Source organism: Rhinolophus sinicus, linkage group LG02, assembly GCF_036562045.2.
Source record: "Rhinolophus sinicus isolate RSC01 linkage group LG02, ASM3656204v1, whole genome shotgun sequence".
NCBI lineage: Eukaryota > Metazoa > Chordata > Mammalia > Chiroptera > Rhinolophidae > Rhinolophus > Rhinolophus sinicus.
In genome coordinates, this window is record NC_133752.1 from 193,434,749 (window position 1) to 193,447,046 (window position 12,298).

The window sequence follows — 12,298 nt, forward strand, 5'->3', positions numbered from 1 at the left end:
CTAACCCCGTGGAACTGGCATTTGGATGTATTCACCAACCAGAAGCTCCTCATCTCTCATCATTCAAGAGTTTTAGAGAGCTTTACCTGCAGCTCGTCCCCTTTCCCCTTCCCCTAGGTCTGGAAATTGCCAATCTCCTACTCACTTGGTCTTTCTGGTGACCCACCTAAGGCTATTCTGGGCTCCTATCCTAAATCACCTCATTAGCATAAACTCGTGTGCTTCTAAGGGGCTCTTTATGAATAACAAAAACACTCCCATGCTCAGGAAACTCCCAAGTTTTTAGGATCTCTATGCCAAGAATAAGGGACAAATACCATACATATTTGATGCAACTAGTAAAAAAAAAAAAAATCACAAATTAAAATTTAAAAAAGTACCATTTCCAATATCATCAAAAAAATGAAATACTTAAAGGTAAATACGACAAAGATGGACAAGATTTGTACACTAAAAACTACAGAACATTGCCAACAGACCTCCTAAATGAATGGAGAGATATGTCTTGTTCATAGATCAGAAGATTCAATATTACTTAGATGTTACTTCTCCCCAAATTGATCTGTAGATTCAATTCAATCCCTGTCCAAATCCTAGCAGACTTTTTTTGGTAGAAGTAAAAAACCTGACTTCTAAAATTCTTATGAAAGGGCAAAGGACATAGAATAGCTGTATTAGTTTGCTCGGGCTGCTGTAAGAAAGTAGCACAAACTGAGTGGTTTAAACAACAGAAAAGTATTGTCTCATGGTTTTGTAGGTTACAAGTCCCAGATCAAAGTGTTGGCAGGGCCACGATCCCTGGGAAGGCACGAGGTGAAGGTCTTTTCCAGGCCTGTCTCCTGGCTTCTAGCTTCTTGGCTTGTGGCAACAAAACTCCAGCCTTCACTTGGCGTTCTCCCTGCGTGCGTGCCTTTGTTTTCACATTTTTCCTTTTTAACAAGGACATCAGTCATACTGGATTAGGTTGTGCACTAATAACCTCATTTTAGCTTGATTACCTCTGTAAAAGACCCTATCTTCAAATAAGGTCACCTTCTGAGGTCCTGGAGGTTAGGACTCCAACATATTGTTTTGAAGGAGATGCTGTTCCACCCATAACAACAGTTCAGAACAACCTTTGAGAAGAACAAAGTTGGAGGGTCAATATGACCTGATTTCAAAACATAACATAAAATAATCAAGCAAGACACTGTGATATCGGAGAAAACTAGACGAGAGTTCAGACAGGCCCACACATATATGGACAAAGGATTTTTGACAAAGACAGTTCCATGGAGGCAATTCAGTGGAGAAAAGATAATTTTTTCAACAAATAGTGCTAGCGTAATTGGATATCCATTGGCAAAAAAGTAAACATAGATCTGTACCTCATACCTTATAAAAAAAATTAACTCAAAATGGATCTCATATCTAAATGTAAAACCTGAAACTAATACTTCTAGAAGGAAACATAGAATATCTTTGTGACCTAGGATTAGATAAAGTTTTCTTAAATACCACAGTAAAAGCACAATCCACTAAATTTTTTAAATTGATAAATTGTACATCAAAATTAAGAACAGCTGCTTTTTGAAAGACACTATTAGGAGAATGAAAAGCCACACAGACTAAAAAAATGTACGCAAAGCATATATCTAAGTAAGGCCTTGTATCTAACATATATTAAAAACTCTCAAAGTTCAATAATAAATATAACCCAATTTTAAAAAAATAATTTTTATATGAGTTTATTTGAGCCCAAACGGAAGACAGTTGCCAGGAAGCAAGATCTCAAATGCTTCCCCCAAAACCCAATTTTTAACATGAGCAAATAACCCAAGTAAAAAATGAGCAAAGAATTGGAATAAACATTTCTCCAAAGAAGATATTTAATGGCTAATAAGCACATGAAAAGATGTTCGACATCATTACTCACTAGGGAAATGCAAATCAAAGTCCCAGTGACATACCGCTTCACACCCACTGGGATGGTTATTATCAAAGGGACCGACAAGAAATGCTGGTAAGGCTGTGGAGAAGTTGGAACCCTCTGACATTGCTGGTTGGAATGTAAAATGGTTCAACCACTTTGGAAAAGTTTGACAGTTCTTCGAACAGTTAAACATACAGTTACCACATGACCCAGGAATTCCACTCCTACATATTCACCCAAGAGAAATGAAAACCATGTGTCCACATGAAAACTAGTCCGTGGATGTTCATAGCAGCAGTATTCATAATACCCCCAAAATGGAACCAACCCACATGTCCATCAACTGATGATGTCAGTAAACAAAGTGGGGTGTATCCATACAGTGGAATTGTATTCAGATATAAAACAGAATGAAGTCCTGGTATGTGGATCAAACTCAAAAGCGTCATGCTCAGTGAGAGAAGACAGACACAAAACACCATATATGGTACAACTCCGTTTCTGTGTGAAATGTTCAGAAGAGGCAAATCGGTAGAGACAGGACATAGATGAGTGGTTATCTGGTACTGAAAAGGAGGATGAAAAGAGGGCATAATGGGGAGACTGCCAATAAGTAAAAATTTTCTTTTTGGGATGATGAAAATATTCTAAAATTGGATTATGGTGATAGTTGCCCAACTCTGTAAATATATTAAAAGCCATTGAATCGTACACTTTAAACAGGTGAACTTTATGGTATACAAATTGTACCAATAAAGCTGTTTAAAAAAATGGTCAAAAAATTTGAAAAGCACTTTACCAGAGCATGGATGGCAAAGAAACTCATGAAAAGTTGTTCAACATCAGTGCAATTAAAACCACATTAGAATGGTTAAAACTGAAAAAATCTTACCATATCAGGTGTTGGTGAGATGTGGAATAGCTAGCACACTTACACGCTGCTGGTGGGAAAGTAAGATGCTACAGCCACTTTGGAACACACTCCGATGGTTTCTTAAAAAGTTAAACATATAGCTGCCATATGATCCAACTATTTATTCCACTCTGTTACAGAGGGATGTGCTCCGCCAATCATATGTTGAAGTCCTAACCCTCAATACCTCAGAATGTGTGGACCATCACCTGGTATGACTAGCATCTTTATAAAAAGGGGAAATTTAGACATAGAGACACAAATACAGGGAGAATGTCATGTGAACATGAAGACAGTCATCTGTAAGCCAAGGAGAGAGGACTGGAACAGATTCTTCACTCACAGCCCTTAGAAGGAACCAATGCTGCCAACATCTTGGTTCCAGCTTCTAACTCCCAGATCTGTGTGAGACAATACATTTCTGCAATGTAAGCCACCCCGTTTGTGGCACTTCATTAGGCAGCCCTAGCAAACTGATATACACGACTTAGTATTCACCCAATAACAAAGAAAACATGCATCCATACAAAGACTTCTAAATGGATGTTCATAGCAGCTTTATTTGCAATAGCCAAAATCTGGAAACATCCAGGCATCCATCAACATGTGAAATGTTGTATATTCTATACAGTGGAATACTACTGAGCTGTAAAGGGGAAATGAACTATTGATACATGAAACAACATGGATACATTTCAAAATAATTATGCTGAGGTAAATGAACCAGACAAAAAAAACCAAAAAGTACATGCTGTGTAACTCCATGTATATAAACTCTAGAAAATGAAAACTAATCCATAATGACAAAAAGCACATTAGTGGTTTCCTGGGGAGAGGGAGCAGGAAGGACTGATTAAAAAGGTCATTATGAAACTTTTAGGAATGGTGAATATCTTCATTTTCTTAATTGTGGTGATGGTTTCATGAGTATATACATATGCCCAAGCTTATCAAATTGTATATTCTAAGTATATGCTGTTTAATATGTCAGTTATACCTCATAATACTGTTAAATTTTTAAATAAATTGTTAAATAAATTTTTGTACAGCCAACAAAAATTTAATCAGTGGCATTAAATAAAGCATTTTTGATAGAGTGGAAAAAGTAGAGACAAAAAGGTTTTAAGAGTAGACCTAGATATGGTAGGTTAAACCCAGTTATTAATCTCTGCAGATATGGTAGGTTAAACCCAGTTATTAATCTCTGCTCCCTTCTAAAACTCCACTAAAATTATTTTTACCGAATGATTTCAGCAAGCATAAATCCACCAGAAAAAAATTGAATGGGATAGGAGATGAAACATATTAAGAGATGCCAACAAAAGCCTTTGGAGTGACACTGAAAACAGCAGGACTGGTTGAAGAACATAGGAGGAGCCAGGCTCCGGGAATCCTGCCCCTCACATCCACAGATCCATACTGTCCCTCTTTTACCCCGGCAGAGCTAAGGGTGGAGGTAAGGTACCTAACAGAAAACAGAAGGATTAAATCCCATCTACATGCTGTGAGGCTGTGCCAGCTGTCTTCCCAAATTCAATCTCAGGACACTGGAAGACAGGCTTACACCCATCTGGCTGAGGATTGAAGGGTATCTCTGTGGGCAAATGAACACCCAGGGAGCAAAAAGAATATACACAGATGCAGGTTTCTGAAAGTTTTCCCAATGAAATGGCCAGGTTCCCTCCTGCTATCAAGGAAAACAACCCCAGGATAAGCAACCCCCCCGCCCCCCATCGCCCTTCCTTCTCCACATACAAAAAGCACTTCCAAGCTCTTTAGGGTTTAACTCTTAAATATCAGTGGCTAGCCAGAGATGACCAGACGTTTGAATGAGAGCTATTGACCAAACCAAAGATAAAAGAACTTAGAGGAAACAGATCATACAAGGAGGGGAAGAAAATGAAAACAAATAAAACAAAAACGCTATAATCTCCTTAGAGTTAAGAGAAGGTATTATAATTATGGAACAAGAACAGGACTGTCAAAAAGGAGTGTTCGGAGGACAAGGAAGAGGTCTGTAAATTACAACAGCAAATTGTTTTTTAAACTAAAAGTACTGGACTGTAAATGAGAATCTTCAGAAAGTAAAATAAAAAGTCAAAGTGATAAAAATGGTGAGACAAAGAGAATTAATGGACCAGTTCCGTAGATTCAGCACTGAATAACAGGAATTCCTGAAGGAGAGAAAAGAAATTGGAAGGGAGGATAATTATCAATAAATAAGTAGAGAAAATGTCCCAAACCTGACGAATGTGAGTTTCTGGATTGCAAGTGCCTACCCAGTACCAGCTTAACAAATGTAAAAAGAACCATATTTTTTGAAAACAGGAGAAATGAAGGATCCTAAAAGTTTCTGGAAAAGAAACAGGTCATATCCAAAACACTAGGATTTAGAATACTGTCGACTTTCTATATAGCAACTCTGGGAGCTAGAAGACTGTAGAGGATGGCCTTCAAAATTTTGGAGGGAAAAATGTTTACTGACTTGAATTTCTATATTCGATTACATACGTGGGTTAAAAAAAATTCTATATGTCAGTTATACGTATGGATAAAATCAGGACATTTCCGTCATTCAAAATCCCCCAAAATTCACTTCCATATACCTTTTAATTAGGAAACCACTGGAATATATATTCCACCGAAACCAGGGACTAAACCACAAAAGGAGGAAGACAAAAGATCTGGGCAGCAGATGCTGCAGCGTAGGAGAGAGAGCAGGGAGTTCCAGAGAGGAAGAGAAAGAGACATCCCTGGCAAGGTGTCAGCTGCTTAGCAGCCTGGAGAGCAGACAATCGAGACTGAAACAAGGGAAAACCCCTGAGGACTATCGCCAAGACTGGAGTGAAATTGATAGATTACCTAAAGTGTTTGAACTGCTTTGGAGGAGACTTACAGCTCTGTTGGAGAGTTTGAGGATGAATTAATGAAAAATACATAATAAATACTAAGCCAAAAAGAAATTAAAGAATGTATAAGAAGAGGAAGTAGTAATTGTTAGTTCTAAGGGAAGAAAAATGTACAAGAAAGGACATTTAATTATACTAGTCCATGTGACTCAGCTGTATATATTATTGACTTAGTACTCTTAGCACTGAATATTGGTTTGAACAAAAATGGTGACTTATATGAGAGTCTGGGAGAAGGAAGTTACTTTTATGTTGTGTGTATGTGGAGGGGCGATGGGAGCAGCAGAAGAGAGTACTGCTTTTGTTTATAAGCCTGGTGGTATTATTTGACTTAAAATTATATATATGTATTACTTCAATAAAATTTCAATTTATAAAAATCAGATCAGTGATAAGAACATGGAAGTGATGGGGTGTTGTTTATTCTTTTAAGAATTTGGATAGTAAAGGGAAGGGTAAAAACAGGAGGATGTTTGGAGAGTATCACAAGGCCAAAAATAATTTTTCAAAATAGAAGAGATTATGAAACATTTGTAGGTTGAGGGATGGGTTTACTGGAAATGGAGAAAGAAGGGTTCCTTAGACAGTAGGTTTCAGAGGAGGCGGTGGAGTTTAGGTCATGAGTTTAGAATCCATGTGGTGAGATTCGCTGGCAGAGCAGCAGAGAGAGGGGGAAGTGGGGAAAGATGCAGGTTTATAATGCCGTCCTGAGGAGGAAACACGAGGGCTTTGTGTGAGGTTGGCTGTCGGCATAATCTCAGGCACTGTCTCCTTCCGAGTGGACTGACTAGGGAGAATGCTAGTGTGTGGCTTTGGTGTCTGCCGAAAGGAGAAAAGGCACAGGACAAAAGGAGGAACGTGGTGTAGTAGGTCAGCCATTCATTTAGTCATTCCACCCAGCGCTTAGCACCTCGAAGGCATTCAGAAGGTGTGTTGAATGAATGCATGACCGACAGGAATGGCTGTGGTAGAGTCTGGGGTACACACAGATGACACTGTTTTTCTCCCTGGCTCACCAGCAGTGGGGAGATGGGTGAACACAGGAGCCCAGTGCTTCCCAAGCCTTACAGGGGAGACGGGAAGGTGTGCCTTGGAAGCGTGGGAGGAAGTGTGCAGAGATGTCAGAAAATGCTTCCTAGAAAAAGTAACTTTTGCACCAGTCTTTGAAGGTTGAGTAGGAGTTCGTCAGAAAGAGAGGATGAAGAACGGCCGGCCTTCCAGGCAGAAGTGCTGAAATGTCAGTGCTCAGTGGAAGTTAACTGACACACGTTGTAAAAGAACCAGTTTTGTAACTCTCTCTGGTTATGCTTTGCACTCCAGGAGCAGAAGAGAAAAAGGTAAAGGATTGGCAAGACAGCAATGTCCTAAGAACAGGTTGACAGGTGAATAAGCCTAGGACTCTGGGGAGAAAACTCACAGAAATGCCTGTCAAGTGAGGCTCTGAATGGACTCAGGAAAGAGAAGAACCACAGAACTAGAAATGAGAATGAGGACTCCTTACAGGTTCAGACGGAGGGCGGGAGTGGAAGAGGCGCCTGCGGTCAGAGTCGGATTTCAGATGTGTAGTGTACAGATTGGTGGTGAGGCTCAGCCCCGGGTCCTGCTCATTCCAGCTGAAGCAGGACGGAGGTGGCTCGCCTGAGGGGTAGACAGAATCTGAGTCTTTTAGACCAGCTTAAGTGCCCTTCCCATTGTGTCATTGCATTCTCACACTGTGTTATAATTGACGAGTTTTTGTCTTTCCCAGTAACCTTCATTTTTTGATAGAAAAGACTGTCGTCATCACTATTATCTTAGCACAGCTCGTATAAATATTTGGTGAGTGAATAAATGGTAGTGGGGGAAAGGTGAGGATATGGTGTAAGTTTTATGAATAAAAATATTGAAACTTCTGAAAATGAGGCAAATGAAGGAGTGGGGGAGGGGAGATCATAAAATTAAGTCCAAAAGTGTTCTAGAACTTTGAAGAAAAAGAAATAAGGACGCAAAGGGACTGGAAGTGGACTTGAGCAAAACGGGAAGTAGCAGTAAGGAACGGTGATCTTTCTGGGCCGTTTTTATTGCTTTGTGAGCTGATGGAGGGTGAGAAAAGGCATGAACGCTGATGAAGGAGAATGTTTTCTGGGGAAAGTCGTTTTCCTTGGCACTTCCAGGAATGAGGAGGAATTTGAAGTGTGTGCGCTGTGGAGGACCAGGGCTTCTAGACAGGAGGGAATGCTCCGCAGAGGCACAGAGGTATGAGGCGCTGGTGTGCGCTCCCGGCTAAGTGTGGCGGGGGCAGATGGAAGAGATCACTTAGGCAAATACACTTAGCTTCTGTCCTCAGGATAGGTGATGGAGTGCCACTGAAGAATTTCAAGGAGAGTGATGTGATCAGATTAGCATTTACCAAGTCCACTTGATGGAAGTGGGTTAGAAGATGGATTGAAATGAGAGGGGACCCAGATGCAAGAAAACCAGTGAGAAGGCCTGTGTGCTGTGAGCTTTAGGGAAGCTGGCTTTAGCGATGGCAGTTAAAGGGGACTCAGCGGGGTAATGGCTATGAGCGCTATTTGGGAAGCGGCAGCCAGGGTACTCGGTGAGTAACGGGATGTGGAGCTAAGGAAGGAGGGGGGAGAATCTTGTACGATTATAGGTTTTCTGTTTTGGGATCTTAGTGAATGCTGGTACCAGTCACAGAAATAGGGGATATAAGAAGGAGAGGAAATTGGAGGACAGACATGTTTCATTATGGCCCGAGTGGGCCGTCCAAGTGGAGAAGACTCGCGTGCAAAACATGGGGGCTGGAGTTAAAGATGGGGAAGCCAGTGTAACATTGGGGGGTTGTTGAAGCTGCAGGCTCTTAAATTGTTTCTTGTCATTATTATGCTAATTAGAAATTGATTATAGATAAACTGGTTTTTGTTTTGTTTGTTCAAACTAGTAAGAAGAGGCTAAGGTGCACAATTTAGAGTTCTTTAACTGGAGAGGATTTTTAAAGATAAAGAATCAAAAATATTTTATAATATGTAATAGTCATTCTTGTCTTTAAGAAAATGATTTAGGCTTGAGGTTTTAAGGAACTTAATAAATTTAAACAATTTGTCAAATTTTTTCTAATTCAGGTATAGCATTTGTACAATTAATTAAGTGTATAAAATGCAGAACTCAGTGGTTTTTCTCACATTTCTGTTCATTCTTGTAACCCCAAGGCGACCAAGATCATCTCTAGCTCCTCATAATGTTCCCTCTGCAACATTGTAACTGTTTTTCCTTCTAAAGGTTTTAGGTCACTGTGTACATTTAGGATGGGAGAATCCTCCCTCTCCTTGGCAAAGCCCTGTAGGCCGCAGAACCAGAAGTCCATAAGAGAAGAACAAAACCTGGTTTGAGTTTCACAGTATGCACTATGTGTCTTTTATTATTTTTGCTTCTACTTCCTCCAGTTTTTCATTTTAATGGAAATGAAGTAATCCTCTCATTTTTCCATCATTTTTTGAAATGTAGCTTCTTAATACTATCCCATCTTCTCTGGTATTTCCGAGAAATGAAAACGGAGGAGAGGATGGCAGAGCTGAAGTCTTGTTTTATTTGGGTTTCATTCTGGTGTGTGTACTGTGTCTGTCTTCCAGATAGTTAGGTCCTGTAAGGAATGGACTGTATTTTCCTAAGCCGGGAATAGTCTCTATCTCCTTGATTACATCTGCTTGATCTTTTTTAAAATTATGCCTTTTAAGGGGAGTTTTGGTAGGACTGTTTGTGGAACTAGCTCTCTCTCTGTCGCTTATCTCCCTTTAGTGATCAACAAACCATCTGGAATATAATAGTAAAATGGTTTTTTCCCTTTGAAAATTTGTATTGAGAAATAAACCATACATATAAAAGAGAAAAGAAAAACATACAGTTAAAAGAATAATAGTAAAACAAATACCCAATACCTACTACATAGACCAAGAAAGAGAACATAACCTCCCATGTGCTCCTTCCTGATCGAATCCCTCCCTCCTAGATCCCTGAGACATTCACTAGCGTAAATTTTGTAATAGCCCTCCCCTTTTCTTTAAAGTGTTATAAACCATATATAGACATAGATGTCTATATAAATACATACTATATGGTTTAAAAATGTATATATGTGAACTTTATATTAATGGAATTATACTGTATATGTATTCTTCTGTGACTTGCTTTTTTCACCCAATATTGTGCTTGTGTAACTCATTGAGGTGTGTTGCTATAGTTTATTCACTTTCGTGCGGTATAATATTCTACTGTCCGAAAACACCATAGCCTATTTACCTGTTTTACTGTTAATAGATGTTTGTCTCTATTTTTTTCTGTTGAAGATAATGCTAATAAAGTAATTTTGTATATATGCAAAAGTTTCTCTAGGGTATATACCTAGAAGTACAACTACTAGTTTCTACAGTCAATACGCATTCAGGTGTACTGCACAATGGTAAACTTTAAAAAAGTGGTTGCACCAATTTTCCCTCCTACCAGGGGTGGGTGAGGCTTGCTATTGCTCTGTACTCTTGTCAATACTTGGTATTGCCCAGCTTTTTAATTTTAAGCAACCTGCTAGTTGTGAAACGGTACCTCTTTGTGGTTTTAATTTGCATTTTTCTGAATGACATGAGATTGAACATCTTTTCATATGTTTAGGGCCATTTTTGCATCCTCTCCAGTGAAATTCCTACTCCGTTCTTTTGTAAATTTTTCTGGTGGGTTGTCTTTTTCTTACTGATTCATAGCAATTCTTTATTATATGCTGGATCCTTTCTCCCAGTTATACGGGTTACAAATCAAATGCTTCCTTTTTTATGCTGCAAATCTAGACACCCAAGTAGAGATGCTTTAAGCAAAGCTAGGGAGTGAAAACCACTGGCCAGGCTACTTCTGCATTCGGCATGGAAATGGCCATGTCGTCTGCAAGGGCAGGCCCTGGCCCTGGGGAGTGAGCTGCGTCCTAGTTCCTGATTGCTGCTGACCTGTGGTGCTTGCCTTTGCAGGTGGGACAGGAAGATTTTGTAATGGAAGGGCATGGCAAGACTCCACCTCCTGGTGAAGAAAGCAAACAGTGAGTCACAGTTTATTTAAAAAGGGTCTTATTACAGATCTTCAGAAGCACTTTGGTTAAACCTGCTGGGAGCGTGTTTGCAGGGGATGTGTATGCTGAGCACCTTGTGGAACGAACTCGCAGTTGCTTTGGTGGCTGTTCATGCGTCGCTGCTATTTATAGACAGACTGACTGGAGGGACAAGAAAGTTGGCTTTGTAGTTGTCCGCACTTGAGTAATCAAAATATATGTTACAGTTTAGCAAAGGCTGGAAGGCGCAGGATGTTCCACGTTGAATTAATTCCGTCTGGTTGATTTCCAAGGAAAGGACAAAGTGGTATATCCTTTTCTTAGCAGTGTCTTTATGAAGTGACAACATTAATAGGCTGTTTCGCTGCATTCCAAGTGTGAATTCATTTGAATAGTACTTCCTGAAATTTTACTCAGTTTATTTATACTTCTGATCTTTGTTTATATCACAAATTGTTTCCCTAAAGGAATAGGAATTAAAAATCCTATAACTTAGCCAACATTCTGAACAATTCAGGATCTCTCCCCTGACTTCTTGAAGAGTGTTAAGTTTTAAATCTTCAATAGGGTGTCCTCTGGATAGCTTTTCCGTGGCAGTGAGTAGCCTTTTTTTTTTCACCCTCTGTCACAGAACTTGAAGAATTGTATTGTAGAGCACACTGGTGTTTCATATGTCCTTTTAAAGGAAAAACAGTTAAGACTGGCTTAAAGGACCGACAGGACTACTATTTTTTTATTCAGACGGTAGTCTCCTAAATTGAATGGAACAGTCATCCATGGAATTTACCGAAAGTATGTGGAGAGAATCTCCTTTCTCTCGTCTTTTTTTTTTTTTTAACTAGTAAATAGTGTAGTTTTGGTCTGTCTTGTGAAAATCATGTCTCCGAAACCCTTAGGAATGAATTATGCAGAATATGCTATGCTGTCACGTGACCAGGTTCATTAAAGGAGAATGTTTGTCTCGTTGTGAATGGAAACTAGGATATTTTCACAGCTGGTTTAATTTGCTAACCAGGCAGTTTTAAAAATAGCTTACAGTATAAATCCTAACTTTGCTGTATTTTGTCAAATGCACTTATATTCTGCATGGACTGATGGAATCAATTCATCTTTAGCAAATTAGAAGCCAAACATCTAGTGCCAGTGGAATAACAGGCACACTCCTCCATGGCCCCCACCCCCTCTCCCACCGCTATACTCTGGTCGCAGGTCTTTATAGCATAAAAATCCTAGCTCCCATTTGACAAGGGTTTTCTGTGCACAAAGCACTTAGCTCATTACAGTGTCTCCATTTTATTCAGAGATCTTGGTGGGTACCTTGTTCATGGTAATGCAGCTTGAAATGCAAGTTAGGATTTGAACCCGGATCTTTGACTTTAAAGTGTTATATAATATCTCTTGAACCCACATCTTTTGCTAGCCTTGGGAGCAATGTTCCTGAAAAGTACTGTAGTTAACAAAACTGCTGTTGTCAAGATCAAAGTCTCATGGATAAG

The 12,298-nt window shown here is 39.5% G+C and overlaps 1 protein-coding gene across 6 annotated transcripts in view; it reads left to right on the forward strand.

Moving 5' to 3' along the window:
* TNRC6B (trinucleotide repeat containing adaptor 6B) overlaps positions 1-12,298 on the forward strand; it is a 218,476-nt gene that overhangs the window by 74,694 nt on the left and 131,484 nt on the right. For all 6 annotated transcript variants that reach the window (XM_019734462.2, XM_019734463.2, XM_019734464.2 and 3 more), the window contains one exon: positions 10,726-10,793. In XM_019734462.2, coding sequence (XP_019590021.2) covers positions 10,726-10,793 — 68 coding nt within the window. The remainder of the gene's footprint in view (positions 1-10,725; positions 10,794-12,298) is intronic.